The 24,445-nt window shown below is 43.4% G+C and overlaps 1 protein-coding gene across 1 annotated transcript in view; it reads left to right on the top strand.

Annotated features, from left to right (window-relative positions):
• Positions 1-1,568: 1,568 nt before the first annotated feature.
• PRKAG2 (protein kinase AMP-activated non-catalytic subunit gamma 2) overlaps positions 1,569-24,445 on the top strand; it is a 223,118-nt gene continuing 200,241 nt past the window's right edge. Inside the window, exon 1 of the mRNA XM_005480431.4 lies at positions 1,569-2,400. Coding sequence (XP_005480488.1) covers positions 2,293-2,400 — 108 coding nt within the window. The 5' untranslated portion in view covers positions 1,569-2,292. The remainder of the gene's footprint in view (positions 2,401-24,445) is intronic.

The following is a 24,445-nucleotide window of genomic DNA, read 5'->3' as shown; positions in this document are numbered from 1 at the left end:
TTTCATTTCCAGGTCTGTTTCCTTCCCTGACATTCTGTAGGAGCCTATAGAACAGTTGTCTATTTCATTAAAGGGGTGATACTTTTATTTAATTCTGTATGGTTTTAGAGACGTGGCTACAGGATTTACACCCAACCAAGCTTTGCACCTGTTTAATACTGAGACTTTCACAAGGAGTGAAATAAATCTGAATTCTTGTAATTTTGGTAATAACCACATAACCCTGTATTTTTTCAGAAGATAAGATTTTTGAGGAAAACTCTTCTCCCCTCTCTCCTCAATAATTGTTTAATAGAATCCCCTAAGATTTGTTGGGAGTGATTACAGTGTTGGCTTTGTGAATGCATACCCACACATCTTTGAACCAGGGAAAATCTGAGTTTAAGTGCTGTGATAAAAGGTCTGTGCCTATAACGTGCTTGGCCTTATCCTCAAATTCAGGCACTGTAAAAAGATGCAGAGATTGTCAAGGGAAGAAGAAACAAACCCCCATATTTTGATGCAGCATGTATGCTTGCTTAAACCACCTGCCGTCCTAAAGAAAAGACACCTCTCTGTCCTTGCTGTCCCAGGCTCTCAGCAAGGGATTGTCAAGGGAAGCAGAGGCATTTCTGAAACAACCTCTCATATTTTGATGCAGCATGTATGCTTGTTTAAACCACCTGCTGTCCTAAAGAAAAGACGCCTCTCTGTCCTTGCTGTCTCAGTCTCTCAGCCCTGGTGGCAGCCTGGCAGCAGGGTGGCACTGCCGTGGGCAGGCTCTGGGCAGCAGCACAGCCACAGGTGAAGGGATGTTGGAAGCTTTTCCTTCCCTGGGACCCGGTGACGCCAAATCCATTCGCCCGCGGGGGCTGAGCCGCTTCTTTCGCTCGGCTGAATCTGCAAGAGCGATGAAGGCTTTTTGGAGTGAGAGGGAGCGGAAAAATCTCCGTTCAGGAGTGGACTGCGGCCCTCCTGGGCTTGGCACACGTTCCCTGTCAGCCCGGCAGAGGCAGGGCAGCCTGGGGTTTTGCCCAGAGGGAATGGAGCCTGCCGGGGTCCGCTCCTTGCTGGGCTACGGGGAGCGCGGCTGGAAGCGGTGCCTGAGAGGAAAGGAATCCCCCAGGCTTAGGGCAAGGCCGGGAGGAACCCTGAGGGGCGCGCGGCTGGAAGCGGTGCCTGAGGGGAAAGGAATCCCCCAGGCTTAGGGCACGGCCAGGAGAAACCCTGAGGGGAGCGCGGCTGGGAAGCCGTGCCTGAGGGGACAGAAACACCCCCGGCTTAGGGCACGGCCGGGAGAAACTCTGAGGGGCGCGCGGCTGGAAGCCGTGCCTGAGGGGAAAGGAATCCCCCAGGCTTAGGGCACGGCCAGGAGAAACCCTGAGGGGAGCGCGGCTGGGAAGCCGTGCCTGAGGGGACAGAAACACCCCCGGCTTAGGGCACGGCCGGGAGAAACCCTGAGGGGAGGGAGGCGAGGAAACAGCCTGGGAGGTCGGGAGGGAGATGAGCCGCTCCGCCTTGGGGCGTTTTTGGCAAGGTGAAACGCAGCCTTTTCGCCCACCTCCGTGCTCCGGGAATGCAGGCACGGCTCCAGCCGCTCTCCCCGCGCTGAGGGGCCGGCGGGGCGGCCCGGACGAGCGGCAGGCGGGGGGAGCGGCCGGACTGCGGGAAAGTTGCGTGGTGCCCGTTTGGCAGCTCCTGGGGACCCGCCGGGGCTCTGGGAGCGCCCGGGCACCTCCTCCCATCCTCCTGCCCCCCTTCCCTCCCTCCTTCCCTTCCCGCGGGACTCCCCAGTCTGCCAGAAGCGTCGCCCGAGCGCTTCCCCTTTTCGAGTTTTCTGGCCTGTGAGTGTTTGGGGGGTTGTTTTTTATTATTATTTTTTTTCTCTCTCTCTCTTTCGGTGAGAGTGCGGCCGAGCTGGGCGAGGGGAAGGAAACTTTCTCCCCCCCTCCCCCAGGATGCTCCGGATATTTTTGAAAGGGCGGAAGAGTGAGAAAGGGAGCAGCGTCTGTGAGGGCATCTCATGCTCTTGCGAAGGTCCCCCCTGACACCTCGCTGCTGGGATTAAAGAGCGGAGCTGGAGAAACTCCTCCCCTTCCCTCGGCTTCTCTTTCTCCCCCCTCCTCTTGCTTCCCCCCACCCCCACCCCCCCAAATATCCTAAGGCCATTAGGAAGGGGGGAAAAAAATAGAGAGAAAAGAAAAAAGAAAATAAGGAGCCTGGAGTAACTGCGGCCCGTGGGACGGTGGGGAGAGGTGGAGGAGGAGGCTCCCTCTCCAGATCCATCGCTCAGCACCACGCTTGGGTGAAGGCATGGGAAGCACTGCCATGGACAAGAAGAAAGATGCCTCCAGCAGCAGCAGCAGCAGCAGCAGGAAAAGCTCCGGCCACAAGAAACTCATGTTGCGAGTGCACATCCCCGTAAGTGCTCCTCGCTCTCCCTCCCGTTCGGCAGCTGGCGTGGCTTAGGCATGTTTTTCTCTGCCATGGAGCGCAGCGAAAGGCAGGGAGAGGTGCCGTGTTTGTTGTGTTTCCTGCCCAGCTCTGCACTTTGGGGCGTGCTGGGCTGGGGGTGCGCCCTGCAACAGGCGGGTCCTGCACACCTGGGGTGGGCAGAACAGCGGGGTCTTGGCCCCGTGCAGGATGTGGTATCCGTGGCACGGTGTATTCCCCTATCCCGGAATCAGGAGTGACTCTTACTCCCTGCTGTACGAGTGCCCTGGGCTGTGGGTTTGGCTCGGTTTGTCTCACCCAGTTCCGTGTCAGACTCGCAGCGCGGTGTGGCTGAAGGTCTGCTCACCCCCGAACGCTGGTCTCAGCTTTCCCAGCTTTGGCTCCGGGAACTGTCCCTGCCTGTGGCTGAACCAGCGTTTAATCTGGTTCTTCTCTCTGGAGACTAATCCACTTCTGAATTTCCCAGGGCTGGGGAACCCAGAGCTGGCTCAGATTTGGATCCGAGCAATCTGGTCACTGCTGAAAGAGCAGGGCAGCTGGATTCACAGTGGAGAAAACTAGTGAGCTGTGCAGCCTGTTCACCAGCTCTGTTCTGTATATTCCACTATAAAGTAACATGTAAGAAATTCTAGATACAGATACAGAATAACCACAGATCAAAAGTTTCTATTTCCAGTGAGTACTGAAAGGCTAACTGGCTCCATCTTCAGAACTACATGCCTTTCAAAACTTAAATTACTAGATTTTTTTACTATTAGGATGTTCTTGTGATCCATGTAGCTATTCGTTTTCTATTCTCAGTCCTGATGTACTTTTGGTTTCAGTGCTTCTGGCAAGAAATAGCAAAGTCCTTGTATCTTCTCTGTGCCCTCTGTTGTTTTATTGCTTATTGGTGTTTGGTTTCTTTTTTTGTTGTTTTGTTTTGTTTATTAGTTTGTTTTAAATCTCATTATATAAAAGTGGGAAACAGTTCTGCCCGTATCTCTGCCAGGCCACCAAGGAGCAAAAGGATATTTGTGGTTCTAAGATTTTCCTTTGTTTTAGGAAAGAATAAGAAGTCAAAGCAAATTTATTAGGTGTCTCGAGTGTGTGGAATAAAATGGAGGAAAAGTACATGACTCTTCTGCAGATTTTATTTTTCTCTGGGGAGGAATGCAAGCCCAAGAGCCCAAGCCAAACTTCTGGAGCTCAGAGTGCATTCAGTGCTAGAAGAAAAGGGTCTGTTTCTGCTAACAGAAATGGGTGTTGCCTATGTATTTGTGACAGAAGATTTTGGGCAATAAACTTTACCATGTTGCCAGTAGTACTTCACAATAGGGATGTAAAATACCAGCAAATAAAATGTACCACACCAAAGCACCACTCCCCCTGTGCTCATTATTCCTTCCCACCCTGTGTGCAGTATTTTCTGTGCCATCTCTTTCCACTGCCCCCCCACCTCTGACTCAGTCTGGCCAGAAACTCTTGTGCAGTTGGATCCCCACTGCTGCTCTCAGAGCTGATTTTCTGCCTGCTGAGGAGCCATAGGTAGTTTTGGATTTTCCTGTGATTGTTGCAGGATTTTACAGCATCCATCTGGTATTTTTGAAATACCTGCTGATCAGAGATATCTCTGACCACACCAGAACTTAGAACAAATTTCCTCTGTGAAGCTAACATGAAAAAAAGTACTTGAGGACCTCATTAGCACTAAATCATTATTGACAGAGGAATGCTAATGCTTTTTTCCTAATTTCCTCCCTAATCCATAGACAACCTTTCTTCATGAGTTTTGCCTTAATTCTGTCTTGGATGGAACATTTTTAGTAGTGGGTCATAATTTTTCATGTTCATCATCTCTTGGCTTTTTGGTATGCAGATTTCACCTGGGTCATGGTAGGGACTCAGATACACAAGCTTGCAAATGCCTGATGTTGCACTGAAGTCAACAGAAGTTGTGTTGTTTACCCAGTTGTAATGAGATAACACCTTCCATCCTTCCTCTCCATCCCCAAAATATGACCCTTCTCTTTCATTCTGCATCACTCTAACATTCCTCAAATGGACTATGGAGCCCATGGTTGTACTCAGATTTTTAGTGGTTTTCTGTAATCTGGCAGAGTTTGAACATGGCTGTGCTATAAAACAGAACATTTTTTCACATTTTCCTTACTTGACAGAGGAATCTGCATTTGAAAAGTTCTGTTTAGACTGTTTTTTTTCCTCTTTCATAACGTTGTCTTGGCTGTTGTTTTGAAGCATCATTCCTATTATTTCAGTGGCGCCTGTCAGTGTAGCTGTAGTTGTCAAGGGAGCTTTCAGCAGACTGTAATTTTTATTTTGTTCATCCTCTTCTTTGTGTTTCTGTGAGATCATGTTTATTGCTGAGACACGTAATTCATGCTCATTTGGATCTTCAAATTAGGAACAAGAGAAGAGCTAACAAGGTCTGAGTAGGAGGGGAGAGAGGAGTCCATTCTGAAAGAGAAAGCAGTGGGGCACAGAGGTACTGCTGTGATGCAGCCTGACCTAAAACATATTTAATGGTCATGCAGAAATGCTGATTGAAAAAATAATATATATTGTGGGAAAATAAAAAAGGAAGGATGCAAAATACACTATAATTAGCTTAGAGGACTCTGGATAATGGGGATTTCTGAAAAGAAAGTTGTATGCATTTCTTCCCTCCCCCACATAATTTTATTGCTTTGGGTTTGTCTGTGACAGTGGTGAAAAACCAGATGAATTGAATAAAGCAGGTTTGTGGCTTGCAACACTCCAGGGCATTTCTCAGGTACACCTTTCTCAAGGAAGGACAAGACATGATAAAAAAAAATCTGGAAACACTCTATTTTCACCTTCTGTCTGTGCTCAGCCTCCCTCAGCACAGGTAAATGGTGCCCTGCCTGTACTTCTGGGGGTGATGGTGCATCACTAAATTCTGCAGGCTGGCTTTCCCCACTGCTCTCAGCTTGTGTTCAGTAGCCAAGAGCAAAGCAGGGGCCACTGAATTCTGTAGCATGGCAGGGGAGTGTTTGCTGGATGGCTGGGATGACGGAACATCTTCTTGTTTGGTTGTTGTTTTCTTTGTAGATACACAACTGACTTAAACTAGTAATTTAGATGGACCAGAATATAATTGCAGGAGCCTTTGTAAAGGTCATATCAACCTCTGTCTGTCCCAGCAGCACACTCAGAAGTCTTGAAATTAGAGATGCCTAAATGGAAATTTCTGGTCCAAATATCTCTGAAAGCTGCTACAGATTTAAATAGAAACCTTTGCTCTCTAGATGCATCATAGCTGTAATATGAAGACATTAGCATTATAAAATTCCTTTTTAAGCCATTAGAAGTTAATGCTTGCACATTGCTTTGAACATTTTAAAAACTCTATTCTGAGATGGGATGCAATTGTCTGCTGAGTAGGAGCTCCCAGCAGTGAGATCAGAATGTTCTTTTGTCATCTTGCAAAATCGATCTGTTCTAATGTTAACATTACCATTGTAGGCCCCTGGTGCTGACAAAAAATTATTCTGCTCTTGTTTACTTTTGATTTCATCTGGGCTGGTTCAGTCAGTGCTAGCAAAGTTGTGTTGTATTTCCATGAGCACAGCTGAGGGCAGGACCTCTCTCAAGAGCTTCACGATGCCAGGTGCCAGGCCCCTGCTGCTCCCAGCAGGTGGGAATTGCAGCAGCTTGGCACTTCCTTGGATTTTTCCCAAATACATCGCAAGGTGACTTTTTATTCAAAAGAACAAAGAAGTTTTTTTCACAATAAGCACAAATATAACATCTGTGAATGAATAGCTGAACAGCTGTCAGTTCAGTGAGGTGCCTCTTGCCTCTGGTACTTCAGCCCTGACAGCAGAGTTGGGCACTAGAAGGATGTGCTTGGAGAGCAGGGTTCTTTATTTTCTGTGCCTCACAAAGAAACATCTCTGCACAGTTTCCCCCTTTTCTTTGTCAGCCTCTGTGATTTTTGAAGAGACTCCTCAATGTCAAAATTTGTTGCTGTTTCCAGGCTTGGTGTTATGGGGGATGCCAGGCTGAGCATCAGATGGGTTAAATATTTCTAACCTGATAGATGACAGTGATGTTCTGACAGCTGCTCTTGGCTCAGGCTCTGCCCCTCCATCTCTCTTTCCACACTTGCAAAGTCATTAGTGGCTGCATGCCTAATAAATCTCTGTGAAATGATTTTGTTCTGTCATAGTTTTTGCAGGATGCTTCTTGTCTCCCGGTAATTGCAGGGTGGGCTGATAAGAACAGCACTTCAGTCTAGGAGTCGCTTTAGGAAGCTGCAGATGGGGAATAATCTAGTGAGTTCTTTCAAAGGTGAAAAGAAATCAGCTTCCAGTGTGATCTAGGAATGAAAGAAATGTTTGTTTTCTTGGGGAGAGGAGGTGAAGGGAGAGAGAAACAGAGGAGAGACAAATGTTTGCCTAAAATTAAATCACAACTGTTCTCCCTCTTGCTCTCCCAGGGCAGGCTTGGAGTTGTCCTGAGCCTCTGTGGCCTTGAAGTTTAAATTTGGATTCCTCCCTCAAGAGCTGATATATTAATACAGGAAAGGGCAAGGGGTATTTGCTCAGGAGTGTTGAGATGGTACTTTAAATTATCTGAAGGATAAAAGAAAGGATTCATGTTTACAATAATAATAGCTGCCACTGCAATTAAGGAAGCATTAGTCTTTTTGGTTCTAAAGCATAACAGAAACAGACCATCAGTATATAGAAATGTGCTGTGTCTTACAAAATATTACTTTTCCTGGTTTGAGATTCTGCTCCTAAAGGGTCTCACCCAACCTCTTTTATTTATACCTCAGCCTGTGAGGACTGTGGGCTCAGAGGAATGTGAATTTCCTTGGAGAAATAAGTAATAAATGTAGAAGGATCCCACAGAAATGTGGATGGTGAGACTTTTGGGCTCAGGAAAGTTTACACTGTGCTTGTATTGGGAATTAGTGGAACAGAAGAAAAGTCATGCTCCAGAGGGATCAGGAGTGAAATGGGGGGCAGTGATCTCCACCTAGGAGGGTCCAGCTCCTGTTCACAACCCACAAAGTTCAGCTTAATCTCAACTTTACCACGTTAAATTCAAGGGAGCTACTCAGATGTGACTGAAACCAGAATTTACCCCTCATTTTGCTGATGATGTATGGACAGGCATGGAAGTAGGCTGGTGTGCCCAGGTGCTGCCTTGGCAGAGCTAATGGGAGGAGAAAGGAGGCAAAACTGAGTCAGGATTGGTTGCCCAAATTGTGGACATTTATGTTGAGTGAAGTAACACATGCAATTCTCATCCCTTTGAAGAGAAGCTGAATTTCTGCCAAAATGCATCCCATGCACAGGGAATAATGCAAGAGCAGAGCTGGTTACAGGAGAAATGAAGCGTCAAGGAAGACATCACCAGCACCCAAGGAATGTCCCAGTGTGGGCTGTTTGCCCCAGACTGATCACCAGGCTCTGGGAATTGGCTCCAGGGGCTGATCTGCTTGCAGGGGGCTGCTGTGTCAATTTTGTACTGTTTGCACTGTAGATACACTGGAGAAAGTGTTACAGTCTCACAAACAGGGAGAACTTTGTATGTCTGAAAGGCTAAAAAGAAAAGATTTCAATCTTGAATGGAGTGTGGCTTTTCTCCTGAGGAGGAAAACTCATGTACGCACATGAATACACGATACCATCAATAAATATAAAATATTATTGTTGATGTGGTGGTTCAGTGCTGTACTGCTGCTGAACTATTTCTCATACCAGCAGTGAGCTAAAACACCAATGTGTGTTAGATATGCAGAATGATTTTTGTGTTTATGTAGTTGTAGAAACTGCAGTATAATGCTTCAGTGTAGTGTTCGCTTCTGTAATACTGTCTCTCTTAAGTTCCTTGCATGTGAAACCTTTAAAGCATGAAGGCATTATTTACACAGTTGAGAACTGAAATATAACACCATGCTCCAGCTTTTGACATTGAGGATTCATAGAATGGTTTATAACATCCTTCAAATTTTCATAAGATTCGGCTTGACAGTAAATTACATTATGGAGGCGTGACCCAGTGGGATGCAGAGCAAATGCATTGCAGTGTGAGTTTCATGGCTGTCATTTATTTCCCACACCGTGACTCCTCAGACCTTATGGTCATTATTGCAAAGGGTGCCTGTGACCTTCTGCTCCAAAAACAGAACTCATGTCATAAGCTGAAGACTTAATCTATTTTTGTGACCAGGGTGAGAGAGCTAGATGCCTTTTTTAAGCTGCTGGAGAACATGCTCACATCTGGGAATTCATCAGGAGGAATTGTGTGCATTATAAGCATTGTCTGCCATGTTATGAAGCCTTTATCATCATTTATGTACAACAGCCACTCTGCAATTTTCAGTCAACTTTCCATGTCAGGAATGCTGCTGGAACAATGAAAATAAGAAAATACTCTGCTTCTGCAAGCTGAAGAGAGCAAACCTCTGAGTGGTCAGAGTGATTCTTGACAACATGACAAAACACAGGACTTTCCTGCTCAGTTGTGGACTTACCACGAGTTTTTTATGAATGACTGAAGTTTGGGTCTGGTTTGTGGAAGGTACATGCATGTTGATTCCTTGAGAAGAGGTTGGAAAAGTGTTTTCCATGGAATTGGAGAAATCAGTACTTGGTGAGCTAGATTAGGGGTAAAATCTGAGTCCAAGCATGAAGACACTTTTTGGTGAAGACAAGCTCTCCATAGAAATGGGATGGTTTTAGGAATGCAGTGGACTGAACAGGTGCCATAAGCATTGCCTGTTGCCTGTCCAGTGGAAGAAATGGATTGTTATCTGCTTGCCATTTATTTTGAATGGACTCTACAATGAAATCTGAAAATATGAATTGTGTAGAGATTGCTCAAGTGTGTCACAGTGACTCTATTAAGGGTACCTAGCCCTAATCCTTGACAAATTTCCTCTGATACAGGGCTGTTCTATGCCTTTAAATAGGTCTGCATTTAATGTGTTTGCTAGGCCTGTGCTGCTTTGCTTTTGGCCATGCAGCCTTTAAAAGGTGTAAGTGCAAACAAGTGTTTTAAAGAATCACAGAACTGTTAAGGTTGGGAGAGAGACATCTGGAAGTTGTCTAGTTCAGGTGTTATTTCTGGCCCTGTGGTCAACTAGAGCAGTTTGCTCAGGACTCTGCCCCATCAGATTTTGAATTTCCTCAGGGATGAAAACTCCCCAGTTTCACTGCTCTGAGAGAACAAGTGAAAGTTCCTGGAAATAGTCTATGGTTCAGCCACTCCACAGGCACATGGAATTGAACTCCACAGTTGGTAGGATCTTGTTCCAAAAGCATAGAGCCAGTCTGAGGAGTGAAATTGAATTTGGCTAGAAGGAGTGCAGAGACTTCTGGGAAAAGGATTCTCTGAGATGATATCAAAACTGGAGGCACAATAGTCTCAACAAGACTTGACAGAGGAAGGAAGAGTAAGGAAGAGGCAAAAAAGGTGCTTAGTCAGTGCTACCATGCTGTGGGTGTGTTTGCCAGCTTCTCAGTAGATCATTGCATCTTCTGGAATGTGGTTTTCATCATGTGTTGTCATTCCTTTTGCATACATTCATTAGAGGGGGATTTGCTGTTGCTGAGTATTAATCATGTGTTGGAAGGGTGATCTAAACCAAGAAGCATGAGGAAAGACAGTTCAAGGATAAATCCTCAGCAATCTGAGTCTATCTGCTGTATGGCCTGAGGGCAGAAGAGGTGCAAGCTGTGCATTGATGAATGGCTGAGGCTCAAGATCCACAAAAAATGAACTTTTAAAGCGTCAGTGTGCCACACTGAAACACCAAAACAGCTCGTGGGATCTCCTTTCCGTCCATGACTGAATGCTCTTAGATGTCTGTACATGTGTTAGCAAAGACAAAACTCTCTGAAGAATTTAAAGCCTTGACAGACTGGATTGGCTGGAGGAGGTGTGAAGAGACAACTTCATCCCTGCAGTGCTGATATTCAAGGAGATGGCTGGAGTTAAAGCAACTTTTCCCATGTTGTGCAGGAATGTGACAGTTGGACTCCTGAAGTTTTCAGACCCAATTTCCTTACCCTAACCATAAGCCAAACTTTCTTTCTCTGGTATTTGTTCCATAAGAATCCATGTACAGGCTCAGCCTAAATCATATCCATGTATAACATTAACCTAAGGCAGCAGTCATGGGAAGTATTTTTCCTTTTGCTTTTTGAAAATATGTGTGAAGTGAAAGGATTCCAGTCTAATGTCTACAGACAGTCATGCCAGGTCTTAAAATAACACTATTAGGACTCTTGGCAGCCTGATCAGGAAGACCAAGGATTTGAGGATATTAGATAAATTAGAGGAGACTATTTTAAATTTCCAGCATCAAAAGTGGTCCCAATGAGTGTGCCTAATTATCACATCCTCCATGTGGTTCATGTGGTTGATGAAAGCTGTGCAATGTTACTCTTTTATTTTCTGTATAGCTGGTGGCACATCAGTTGTAGAATTCTTGAAACAAGGCATCTACAGGATTTTCACATGTAGTCATCTACATTGTCAAGAAAATGGAATTTGGGTACCTATAAAACAGCTCTTTACCAGCCACGTTCAATCTCCAGCAGTCTCCAAAGAGTTTGCAGGCATTCTGTCTCCTTTCCTGAATTCCACTGGCTTGTCCTTCCAGTTGCTGGAGCTGGGCATTCTCTAGTGCTGCCGCCAGCTAGAGCAGGAAGGAGAATTACCAGCATGGTCTCAACACCATCCTTTGATACTCCTTCCACTAGTCTTAGATCAACTCTACATTTTTATGGGAAAATGGGCAAATTCTGTCACTTGAAAAGTTGAGCCAACATTATTTGTAAACATAAAATTTGAAGCCTGAAAAGAATGGGAGGTAGAAGACGATATTCAGCTGTTCTCTTTGCTCTTTATTTAGTGAGTCAATATTCAAGGTAAATACTAATTTAAGAGACTTATTTTAGTTGGGGAATGATTAATTACACATTTTCTTTATGTTTGTATGTGCTTTAGAATGACTCTACATGCTTTAAGCTATGCAGAGGCAGGAAAGTACATGCCAGCATTTTTCTTTATAAAGTAAATCCAGTAATTCAAAAAGTGCAATTACTTGAATTCCTTTTTTTCTGTGCTGTGCTAAGAGTTCTGGCTCTTTTCACTGCTGCAGATCTGTGGCCATGTCATCAACTGGCATGTAAAAGTTGCTGTTAATGCAACTCTTCTGATTTTCAGCTGTAAAACACCAGAGTCAGTAAAAGAGGAAATGTCTTATTTAACCATGCACAGGATTGGGCTCATCCCATTACTTAGTCAGACAAAACTGTTCTTCACCCAGTATTGCTCAGTTGTACTCAAGCACTCACCAAGGCAAGGGAAGCTGCTGTTCCCCAGCTGGGTTTCCCAACAGACTCTGTGCATCCTCCTGCAATGCTGAACAAAGTTGTTGCCTTACAATGCCTTCCTACTTAACCTGTTTTATTTTCATGGTCAGATCAAATGAATGGTAACTTGGTCAGCCTTGGTAACTCGTTCACTTTGATGCCCATCTGTCTGTAATCTCAGATCCAAAAATCTGCAAACAGATGACTCAAGTTTACTTAAAATGCCACTTACAGGATTAAGCCTTGAGAAAAGAAAAAAGGTGCTAAGAAGGCTAGTAGCTCAAAGAGATGCGATTTTCAAAGGATTTTAGGCATCTTAGGTTCTACTACAGTATTTGAAGATCCTGCCAGTCCATTTGCATCAGGATATCTTTAATTACATTGGAAAATTAAGCTTTACATCTTCTAAACTTTCAAGATGCCATTTTTCCCTCTTTGCTATTTATACCTGCAAGCCACTTTCCTACTTTTCCACTTCCAGTAACACTCTCTTGTGCCCGATAGCTAAAATGGAAAAAAACAAACAGACAAAAAATACAACAACAACAAAACACCAAAAAACCCCAGACAAATCAGAAATTGGCTTTTAGTTCAATGGAACAGAGATTGAAAGTAATTCTAGGAAGTAATTTGGGAAGGGATAAATAGCAGCTGCTCTCCTGATGATAAAGACTGAAACTAATACTGATGCTTGGTGCATTGCAATCTGTTGTGGCACATAATAAAGTCAGTGTATGTTTGTCTTATGTTTGATTGAGAGGGACCAAGTATTACATGTGATAAAGTCTTCAGAAAGAAATTTCTTTTCAATGTAACTTGAGAAAAGGCTGTGATAATTTAAAATTGTCAGAGGATTTTTTTGTTTATATATTTTTTACCTGGGTAAACTTCAAGGGTTTTGTGAGCTACTGTAGACATGTGTTCAGACTCTCTGTGGGTAGTTATTTCAAATTTGCTTTCAAATATAAATGTTTAAAAATTAAAAAAAAAAAAATTTCACTGCCATAATCCACATCAACCTTTTTGTCAGCGCATTTATGAAGCAGATTTGGGTTGAAGTAACCAAGGAAGAGGCACACATGGAAAAGCAAAGGATGTAAGATCAACAGCATTGATCACTATATGCACTTTAATGGATGAGAGTTGGGACACACAGGCTGAAATCTGGGGACGTGTCTGGGGATCAATCACCTTCTCTTGGAGGAATGGCAAAATCAAAGTTCTCTACTTGAGCAACAAAGTGAGAGAAGATATTAACTCATGCAATCTATATATTTCTGAAAGTTCATTTCCAGAGGTCAATAGGTTCCTTTATTTGTGTTTTATGGTCTTGAATGTTCTATGTATCTGACTAGGTTAATTTAAAAAACAGATTAAGGACACAAGTCCTTACTGACCATGTGGAGTTCAACAGGAGAAAGTTCTGGATTCTGCCCCTTGGACGGGGCAGCCCTGCATGTACAGGATGAGAGGATGGAAGGCAGTGCCACAGAAAGGGACCAGGGGCTCCTGCTCAATGGCAAGCTGAGTATGATCAGCAGTGCCTGGAGCCAGGAGGGCAACAGATCATGGGGGCATCAGGCCCAGCATTGCCAGCTGGGCAGGGAGGGACAGGGAGGGATTGCCCTGCTCTGCTCTGGGCTGGGGCAGCCTCACCTCCAGTCCTGGGGGCACTTTTGGGAGCCACATGACAACAAAGACTTTAAACCATCAGAAACCATCCAAAGGAAGTCATTAAACCATCAGAGACCATCCAAAGGAAGGCAGTGAAGATGATGAAGGGGCCTTCAGGAGAAGCCATGTGAGGAGTGGCTGAGGGCACTTGGTCTGTTCGGCCTGGAGGAGACTGAGGGGAGGCCTCACTGCAGCTACAAATTCCTTGTGAGTGGGAGAGGAGGGGCAGGCACTGATCTCTGCTCTGTGTGACAGTGACAGAACCTGAGGGAATGGCCTCAAGTTGTGTCAGGGGGGGTTTAGGTTGGATTTAGAAAAAGGTTCTTCACCCACAGGGTGGTTGGGCACTGAACAGAATTCAAGAAGTGTTTGGACACTCATGTGCACATGATGTGACTCTTGGGGCTGGTCCTGCACAGGGCCAGGAGTTGGGCTTGCTGACCCTTGTGGGTCCCTTCCAACTCAGCATATTTTGTGATTGTGTGATGAGCAGAGCCTGTGTGTGTGGAGGGGAGCTGCCCTGTGTGCAGCTGTTTGCTCTGAGCTGAATACATTCAGTGTGTATAGACAAGTTGGCAAATTGCTCATGTTGCAGAGAAATGAGCTGTGATGGAAAATACAATAGATGTTTAATTATTTCAGGGGAAAACCCCACGTTATGAATATCCTGTGTTTTCATGTCACAAAACAAACAGAGCAACGAGCCTGACCTTTAGGCTATTTTGATTTCTGGTGGTTTTTGGTTTACAAGACTTAAGTAATTTAAAGTTCAATCACCTGGGCTGTTGTGCTAAGGGATTAACACATAGTGACTTGCATCCTACTGTGCCAGATGTAACCAGGACTAACTTCTCCCTTGCTTCTGTCTGCTTCCCTGCATACAGCCCTTGCTGTAGGAGGCCTCCAAGTCATGTCATGTCAAATAATGCATGGTCTTCAGAGCTCACTGGGGGAGAGAAAAGTCTGGGAACAATGTGAGCAGGCACAGCCAGGCATTTCCACTAATTGTTGATGTGGACGATGGAACACAAAGCAGAAGAAGGGAGGGGGGAATGGAAATGTGTCTTGGTGTGGAAACAACTGTGTAAAAACAAATATGCCTGGACTTGCTTTTTGGGAATGTAAATGCAGCACAGGAGAACTCCCACAACAGGAATCTTCTGCTTTGGTCTGCCCCTGCCAGATAATTTTAGAAGGTTTCTTTTTTTATTTATGTACCTCTAGAGACTTTTTTGGCTATTGGGGGTTGTGCACTTCAGCAACCTTAAATTGTAACAGGTAATTTCACTTTACTGCTGAGATAGCTTTAAATTATCTGTTACTTTTTGTTTCTGGTTATTTGATATTGCCGAAATATTGGAAATGGAAAACTTTAATTACCTAATTATTAATGTAACATGGAAGTGGTGTTTCAAAATATATCCTGGTGGAGTTAAATATCTAAGTATCTCTCTTCCATACTGTGTACTCCACATACAGGGTGGAGTGATTTCCAGATGTATAAATGTATAAAATAAGTAAAATAAAATGACATATTTGGATTTGGGTGGGGGAGCATTATCCATAATGGCAAAATAGAATTTCCTCTTGAGAACTGTCATGCAGAAATATCTGTAATGTAATTTTCTTAAACTCAGAAACACAACAGGTAAAGACAGTGATGAAGGCATGACCATTTGGTAGGATGAGCCTGAAAATGGCATATTTACCCTATAAAATGGGAGCTATATGGAATTAGCTCAAAATGAAGTTAGGAAATTTGGTGAGATTCATAAAGTAAAATTAGTAGATTTATGTTTCACTACAGAGTGGAAATTTTTGTACACAGGTAAACCACCAACCCATGCTGGGCTTCCTCCTCCCCTCAAGATGGAAAGGAAGCAGAAAACACAAGTGATGCTCAGGGCACTTGCATGTTCCCCTGTGCCTGAAGCACCATCCTACCTGTGCTGAAAGCAGAAATTTCTGCAGTGAGATGCAACAGCTGCAATTGGCAAGCAGCACAATGCAACACAACTGGGGAAAATCCAAATGCTTACTTTGTCCATTTCCTAAATGAATTGCAAATGTCTGACTGAGCTGAGAACCATTATGGAGGCAAGAGGAAAGGGAATGGCCATCAAAAACACCAATTTGTTGATTACATAATGGATCTGTCATTAGTAACTTGATCGTGCCAATGCAATTGCTTTTTTTCAAGACAGATATTTGTTCTTACCAGGACTAAATGAAAAGCACTCTGATTATGCCAAAGTGTGCTTTAAATGGAAAGAGGGAGATGGAAAACTATTTAACAGTAGAAATATGATTGCTGATAGCATTGCAGAAAAGTGACAAAGCAGAAAGATAACATGGTTTTATCCAAGCAGTTAGATTGATCCCTTTTTAGTTAAAAATAAACTCAGTGCTGTGAAAGTTATCACAAGGACAGCTGTAAAGACTGATGATGGGTCAGAGTGAAAACTGAGTTCATTCCATGACATTCATCACAACAGTCCATTGTGGCACTTCTATTTTGACAGGCAGGATTGGCCTCCCAGCAATTCCCATTGCAAATATTTACCATTGCAGTGTGGAAATCTGACTTCCTGGCACGGGGCTGGGAACTTCATTTCACAGTAATCTCCTGAACATCTTTGCTGACTAAGGCTGGTTCTGAGCAGGTTGCCAAAAAATCTCAGCTTCTCCACCTTCTTCCCAATCTTCTGGTTTTTACTCAGATTTGTCTTTATTATGTGTTCCTATTTTTGTAATCCTGTGATTTCCAGCAGCCACTGCAGCCTCCACACAAGTAATAATTGTTTATTTAAACTTTGTTGTGCAGGTGATGACACATTGGGACAGATTGTCCAGAGAGGATGTGGAGTCTCCCTTGCTGGAGATATTCCAGAATGGTCTGGGCATAATTCTGTGCCATTTGTTCTGGGATGACCCTGCTTGAGCAGGGGGCTGGACCAGATGTCCCTCTGTGGTACCTTCCAACCTGACCTGTGAATATTCCCTGAGCTCTATCCCCTGAGCCAAAAGCAGTAGCTGCTATCTCTAGAGTTTCCAAAACCTACTACAAAATATGAAGAACAAAAATCAGGCTCACAGAATTACATATTGAGTCTTTATGGAAAAGATTTTTAGATTTGTTTACATTCCTGATACATGGGCAAGCTTTAGGGGTGAATATCTTGTTTTTCAGAATTTTGGTGACTTTGCTCACTGCTGGGGTACTTAATGCTAATTTGTGCCACAAAGTTCCTGCTATTTCATGGAGGATTCCCACATTAGCATTTTAGGGGATTTAAAAATTATTTTATATGGCTTAGGTAACCTGTTCAGTGCAGAGCACAGAGCATTTTCCTCTGCTGGAGGAAGATTTCTGAGCAGCTTTCTGAGGTGCTCACCACTAGATCTGCTGAGTGCCATTGTGGTGTGACTTTGCCTTAGCAGGAGAATTTTCCCTGTCACTGGAGCTGCTGTGGACACTGGGGCTGGAACTGGAGAAGATCTTTCTGCATGGGATGGAAGTTTAGGATTTCATTATGGCTCTGTGCAGTTAGAGAGATGGGAGAAGGAACCACTTAAAGCTTGTGAGTGTATAAAGTATAAATGAGCAAAATATGGTGTACCAGAAATAGCTCATGAATGGATACCAAAATATCAGTATCTTTAGGTTTGATTTTGCAATAATTCCATTGGACAAACAACCAGGTTTCTTCTAGTTGTTCTGCTGAGAGCTTTCTCTCCTTGCAGACAAATTTTACAGCTCTGCTTACCACAAGTGTTACCACATGTGAGAGGATTGTGCAAAGTGTGTGCTAGAAGAGAGCTGTGATGGAGATGGGGGAGTGAAACCAGGGTACAGAGGTAATATTTATGGCTAATGCTGTGATGCATCCTCTCTGCTATTCTGACTGTGTTCCAGCTTTAATTCTGTGGCTGTGCTCTCAAATGGGGAGGCAGGTAAGAGGCTGCACTCACTGTGAGCCAGGAAACCTAAAATATCTCTTTTACTTTTGGCCAGTTGCCCAGACCAGAATAAATACATTCAGCCTTTCTCTTTCACATCCCCATTGTAGAGACAAAATACAAAAAGGCCAAACAGAAATCTGACAGACCATATTTTGTTTATATAGAGGCTTGGTAACTGTATGAGATGAAGAGACAGTCATCAAGCTAAGTCCTGTACTTTATATGGATTTATAACAGCCATTTAAATAAAGTATGCCTTGTGCTCAGGCTGAGAATTTGTAAATTCAAACTGTTTTATGCATGTTTCCATAATATATGAGGGGGCTTTATGTGCAGTACATAGATTTGCCTAGATGTTTTTGTTGTTGGAATGATCAGGGTGATTTAGTTAATGTTGTTTTCTTTTCTAAGCATCATCTCAGAATTTATCACGATTTCATTAATAGGAAAAAACCCTTCTTTTATCTGTGATCTGTGCTAATTTGTACACAAGGCCAGTTTGAGGGAAAGGTTGACTTTTCTGAGAAGCTTCCAGAAGTTCCAAGAAAGGTTTATTTCCATCTGGTTATTTCCATCTGGCAATTAATTAAAAATAGGCCTTAAAACTTCCTATTTTCCTTTCTAGGATATTCTGTTTCTCAGGCCTTTCAGCCTGGCTGTCTGTGAGTCTGATGCTGTGTCACCTTACAGAGCTGCTCTGTGGTCACAGGAAAGCTCTGTGACTCCAGTGGAGGGACAGGACTTGCCCTGATGGCTGGAGCTGGAATTCTTGGTCTGGCACATTGGCTGGGCTTCACAGCAAGTTTATAGCTTTGGGAAGGAACTTTTATTATATGTTCTGGCATAAGCTTTAATATTTTCTTGCTCTTTTTATTGTTGGGAAATTGCATGTAAAGCAACTGCAACTGGTGCAACATATTTCTGTATTTCATGTATAACTTCAAAGCAGAGTGAGGCCCAATGTTTATCTCAGCTAAGTCTTTTCCAAGTACATGTATTCATTAAGCTGACCATAGAAATTCTGTCAAACATAAGCTCAGCTATTGCTGGTAATTCATTAACAGATTCATCTAAAACTTTCTCCAAAGCTTTAGTTTGTGAATCAGGTCATGAACATCTCATTTCCTCACCAGTCCAAAAATACACAGTCAATTTGGTGGTTAAACCAAGTTTAGCCAGACTGAGCAGCAGCACAACCTCCTAAGCACCAACTTGCTTTACCTTGGGTCCAGCTGTGCTCCTCCTTCCATGTGGCAGGGCTGAGGAGGAAGGGACATCCCTGAAGTGTGACCATGGCAGCCTTGACCTGACACCCTGATGGCTTTGTTCTTCATCCTGAGGGGAGTGTGTGGCCCAAGCCAAGCTCTCAGTGCACTGACCTTTGGGTGGTTCCTTACTTGGCTGGGAGCAGAGTGTGTGGGGTGAACTCTGGAGCTGGTACAAACCTTTGCATATGAAAAGCCCTGAAGTGCTTTAGGAATTATGTTTTGTCATACATGACTGACATATAGATAGCTATCTTAGATATCTGGGGCAGTGATCACTAAATGCTTTGCTGGTGTTTAGCAGTGCTAGGAACATTTATGCTGGAATTCAAGGAAGTTGCTTCACCTGGGCTACATGATAGGGAGGACTTTGCCAAAAATGCCAAGGGTGGAACAGAGTTTAGAGTAAAAGTTTGTTTTCTAAAGAAAACTGTTGTGAGTCCTGAATGAACAAAAGAAGTTTACTTCTGTTGGTCTGGAGAAAACATGGTTTTGTTCATTCCATGTAAACTCAATTTCCTCTGTAGCACTTTGCCTGCCTGCACTGGCCCTGGCTTGTTTCCTGGTGAGCCCAGGAGCATCAGTGCCCTAACTAATCTGGATCAGGAATGTAAGGAATCACCAGTCATTGAACTGTCAATTTTTGGACACATGCAAGATCCTGGTTTCCCCCAGTCTCATCTTGTTATCCATGTGGTATTCAGTTTATCCTCTTGCAGCTCTTACCAGACAAGTGTGCCTTCTAATATCAACCCCCTGTGCACTCAAGGTTTCACTTACACCTCAAACACTGGGAGACCTGCTTTATTTGCTCTCACCAAAGAAGTGGACTCTTGGAGGATATCCAGGTTTTTATTGAACAGGTATTTGATCCAAGCATTTCTTTTAAAACTCTCCTCGAAAGAAAGCCTGGGGAAGAGCCAACATAATAACCCTAATGCACTGCCCCCCTCCACATCCTTCCTTCTGCAAATTTCTAAATGTTTAGGAGAAATGGTTGATTTAATGTCACCCTGGAAGGATCATTATTTCTGATGTGAAGCTTGGAAAGAAAAAATTTAAGAAGTAATTTGCCCAAGACTGTAGCTTGCTGGAAAGTAGAGCTCAGTGGTTTCCTAGTCTTAGATGTAAGCTAAAAACCCATCATGCTTAAAGCCAGGATACTGTAGGTAATTCAGCACTGCAGATGGCTTGGCCCACTCCACTCCTGATTCTGCACTGTGTGGAGCTTTCCCTATATAAAATCATCTGTGACCATACATAAATGGTTATAGATATATAGATATATAGATATACAGATATATAGATATATAGATATACAGATATACAGATATACAGATATATAGATATATAGATATATAGATATATAGATATATAGATATATAGATATATAGATATATAGATATATAGATCTATAGATATATAGATATGGCTCCCTTTGGCCTCAGGAGTTTACCTGGGATGAGATCTGTTGCCAGACTTCTGTGTCAGTACATTTACTGCCTTCAGTTGTGGGTGAAGCCAATTTGACTCACTTGAAGCAAAATCAAAGAGGACCATGAGCCTATGGCTGCCTATAAAACCTCCCTTCCCTGCCAGTCATGGTTGTTAGGGCTGATGGAAATGAGCCAGCGTTAAATAAGGGTGGGAAAGCATCGCCCTGCCTTAAAGTGAGCACAGCTGCACTTTTGTTACTCCAGTTATATGCAAGGGCAGGCAGTGTTTTGGCATGCTCTGGGCTCCTGAAAGCACTGCTGGGGCAGCAGAGGAAGTGACTCCCACTCTTTGAGAGTGGCAGGTCAGCAGAGTCCCAGAGCTGCAGCAGCTGGAGCCTCTGGAGAGCCGCGCGTTCCCTGAGCCCTGGGGAGCGCTGGGGAGGAGCCTCTGCCAGGGGAGCTCACCGTGGGAACTGGCTTGGAACCTGCAGGGATGGGGACAGATCCATTCAGACCTCCCCAGTGAGGGCCTGATTTTTCTAACAGTGATAAAAGAAATCAGCCACGTGGCTCAGACAGGTAAAAGCTGGGGCTGTGGTGGTGGCTGGTCAAATGCTGGAAATTTCAGTGCTGTGCATTTCTAGGTGGCCTTTCCCATCCATTTGCAGGAAGTTGGTTTTTTTCTTTTCTTTCTCTGTCCTTGTTTATTTGTAATTTCACTTTTAAAGCTCTTCCTTCCTCTTTCTGGGCTTCTCTTTCAAATCTATTAACAAGAAATTTCTTTCAGATTCACAGAAACGGTGTTTGCTTGCTTGTTTGTTTTTCCAGGCTGTTCAGTAGGCTACAAAGATAATTTCTGCTTGTTGGTTAGTTTACATAGGATACTCTTGTTTCCCATTTGGAGTCATTATACAGCTCTTCATCAAAACTTGGACATTTGAAACTCTTAAATAAGCAGATAGTACATTTTTATGAGCATGTTATGTCTGTGTGTAGGTGGGTGTGCCTGCACACACCCATATTTCCATGTGTATTTTTTGCATATAATCCTTGGAGCACATCTGATCTGAGGCTTTTGAGAAGGACCAGAGCCATGGCATCAGGGAGCAAGGATTTCTTCTGACACATCTGGTATGTTTTGATGCAGGTGTAGCCAAAGAAGATTATCACACTCTGAACATGGAAAAGTTCACATTCTGACATAGAATGTAGCCACAGGTTGTGTACCAGACTCTTTCTAGATTTGGAAAACAGTTCAGAATTAGCCTTTCGGAATCATCATATATTTTTATGTTGACCTCACATTATACCTAGAATGACTCCTTTCCCATGTGTGTAGCCCTTCCTCATCTTTCAGTCTTTACACATCAGAGCTGATTTTCTTCTGGAGATCAGTCAGTTATTGGGCCTCAACAGGAGGATCAGAGTTTCTTGAGCCTGGAAACAAATGCTGGAAATAATTATTCTTTATTTCCCTTCTTGATTTGGGGGTTGCATAAAGCAAGAAAGAGCCTTCTTTGAGTTGCCATTTATTTCCTACCTCCTGTAGGAAAACCCTTTAGGCAGTGCCATCCTGTCTTCCCTACAATAAACTCCATCAATTTGCAAAGTGGAGATGTTTCTTACTCTCATTAGAGCTTTCCTCCAGAACATCACTCTTTTTCCCTTCCTAATTTCCAACCTCAATTTATGCACAATAACTTTCCATTTTCTAACTGCGCTCACAAAGTGTCCTTTATCTCTTCTCCCTTGTTGCTGTTTATACACCTGATGTAACTGAGGAGAAGGATCACACTCACTGTCAGCTGTCAGCTGCAGAACCCAGAGAGCCAAACTCCTTCAGTCACGTCCCATGAGGGACAATCCCTGCTCCTCTCCCCACCAGTACATTCTGCTAATGCACCTGTTGCCAGCTGAATGAGCCTTCCCTGAGCAGATGACCAGAGCTGTACACATTATTCCAGATGAGCTTTCACACTGCTTATATATATCAATATGGGATTAAAGCTTTTTATCTGTTCTGATCTGTGCTTTATCCATGGCAACATTACCATGGCAGCTCCCAGGTAACCTTTTGACAGGGGCACTTCAGTTTGTCTCTATCCAGCTGTTGAGTGCTCAAGTTTTAGGCAAAATTATAGTCCTTGAATACATAAATGAGGGGTTAAGGACTAAACTAATTAAATTAAATTGAGTAAATGAATCTGATTTCTATTCCTCCACTTGTTCAGATTATCCAGTGCTTTTCAGGAGAGATCCTCCTGTTTCTCTTAGGGAGTGAGCCCAGTATCTTGGGATCATCACCCAGGTGCCTGCTTAGCTTAACACGCTGCTGCTGTTTACCCAGGTTTCAGGAAGTTGTTTCATGGAAGGATTATTGCTTCTCTTTGCACTGGGGACTTGAAATTCCTAATTGTCCTTCAAGATGCCCAGGATGCCAGCAGGAGAGAGCACAAGAGACTTCCCTTTTTCTCAGCAATGTTAGTTGGCACTTGAGTGGCAAAGAAAAACAGCAAGAGGAAGAAAAGGGAGGGGGTAGCAAAGGTTTTCTGGGTGCAAACTAAATCTTGGCAGAGTTTAGTAAGAAATTGAGATGCCTCCCACAGCTGTCTGGTTTATTGCTAGGCCAAAGTTGGGCAGAGTCTCACAGAGATGGCCTAAGACAGGCCAGGAGATCCTACCAGATTTCATGGTCATAGTGACAGTTCTTTGCGATTCCATATTATATTTTTTTATTTAACAAATAATATTTTAGTAAATAAATATTTTATAAATAATTTTTTTTCTAAATTTTCCTTTTTAATCTAATTTTAGCTAGAACTTAACTTGAAAAAATTTATACCATAAGGGAACACCTGTCATTTTTGTTGAATTACAGCCTGCTAAGACGGGAGTTGTTTTCTAAGAATTTGTGTAGCTACAGGTTTTATAGCAACCTCTTGTTGCAGAACTGAATGAAAACAGATCAGTTTTGTGCAGGAAGGCAAAATAATTATCTGACCAAGTTGTTAAGATGGTATTTAGCAAGTTTGCTTGTTTAGTTAAGACTACATCTGTCCTCCTTGCAGCAGTAGTAGCTGTCTAGAGGTTTAAATTTACAGTAGAGGGAGTGACTAGAGCAAGTGGAGGGAGTTGATGTTGGGTGGTTTGACTAAAACAATGTGATCTTTGGAGCTAAACCTGCTTACAGTTTTTCTCCCTCTGTTCAGGATAACCTGCTTTCCACATTTTTTTATTGATGGGGTGCATACTTTTTGAAAGAAACTGAGCTCATGTAAAGTAGAAGTTGCTGGAATTCTCTTTCTTCAGCTGTCTTGAGAGGTTGATAATGCTTGGAATAATTTTTAAAGTTTTGTTTCCTTTTTTTTTTAATGCTACACTTTATATTTCATATTCCTTGTTTCCCTGACCTATCTCCTTTTATTTTAATTTTATTTTTGCTATCTCTTTTCTCAGATCTCTTTGAAGGGTATGAACTGTCCTTTTTAAGTGGTGATATTCAAGGGAAATAAAAGGTTAACACAAGATCTGGGCAAATAATGATTCATTTCCAACAGTGCTACCAGCAGAATTGGCTTTCAGCTGCATTGTGTGCTGAAAACTGATGACTTACAATTGGCTAAAGCTGAAGTGGGGCTGGAACAGCTGTGGTACAGCAGGGCAGCAGAAACTTGCAGAAACAACTGGATTTGTTAAAGCTGAAAAAGAATGTCATTTTCGTCCCCTCTTGTGTAAGAAGGTGCTCTGAAGGTTTTCTTGTGCTGTTAAATGCCTGCTGAGGAACAGCAGGATTTCAGGAACAAAGCTGTTTGCATGTATGTATACTCAGATAGTGAAATGTTTAGGTAATTGATTTGGTAATACTTAAGCTTTAGTAAAGTTTGGGGTTTATTTTCTTTTCTTATGGACTTAGTGCCTGTGGCACTGAATTTGCTGGATGGACATCCCTGTAGTGCTCCATTTATCCAGGGAGCAGGTGCTGCCAGCCCTGGCCTGGCATTTCCTTTGGCTCTGCTGCCAAGATTCCCTGGAGAGGCAATCTGTCTGTCCACCCCACCACCATCCTGTGGAGGTGGGAGAAATTAAGCTTGGCTGAAAGCTGTGATAGTTTTGTGTTGCAGACTCTGGACCATACAAAATTCAGCCAAGTACAAATTCATCTGGTGGCAGTGAAGCTGATTCATGAGGGCACTGTCAGGGAGGGCGTTTGCTGTGCCAAGGGAGCTGTGTCTGTGTGGCTGGTGATTCTGGAGAGAAACCAGCTGCTGTTATTCCTACCAGCTCCCCTTTCTGCTCTGCTTCTATTAGGTCCAAT

Source organism: Zonotrichia albicollis, chromosome 1, assembly GCF_047830755.1.
Source record: "Zonotrichia albicollis isolate bZonAlb1 chromosome 1, bZonAlb1.hap1, whole genome shotgun sequence".
Classification (NCBI taxonomy): Eukaryota; Metazoa; Chordata; class Aves; order Passeriformes; family Passerellidae; genus Zonotrichia; species Zonotrichia albicollis.
This window is presented reverse-complemented; position numbering and strand designations above follow the sequence as displayed.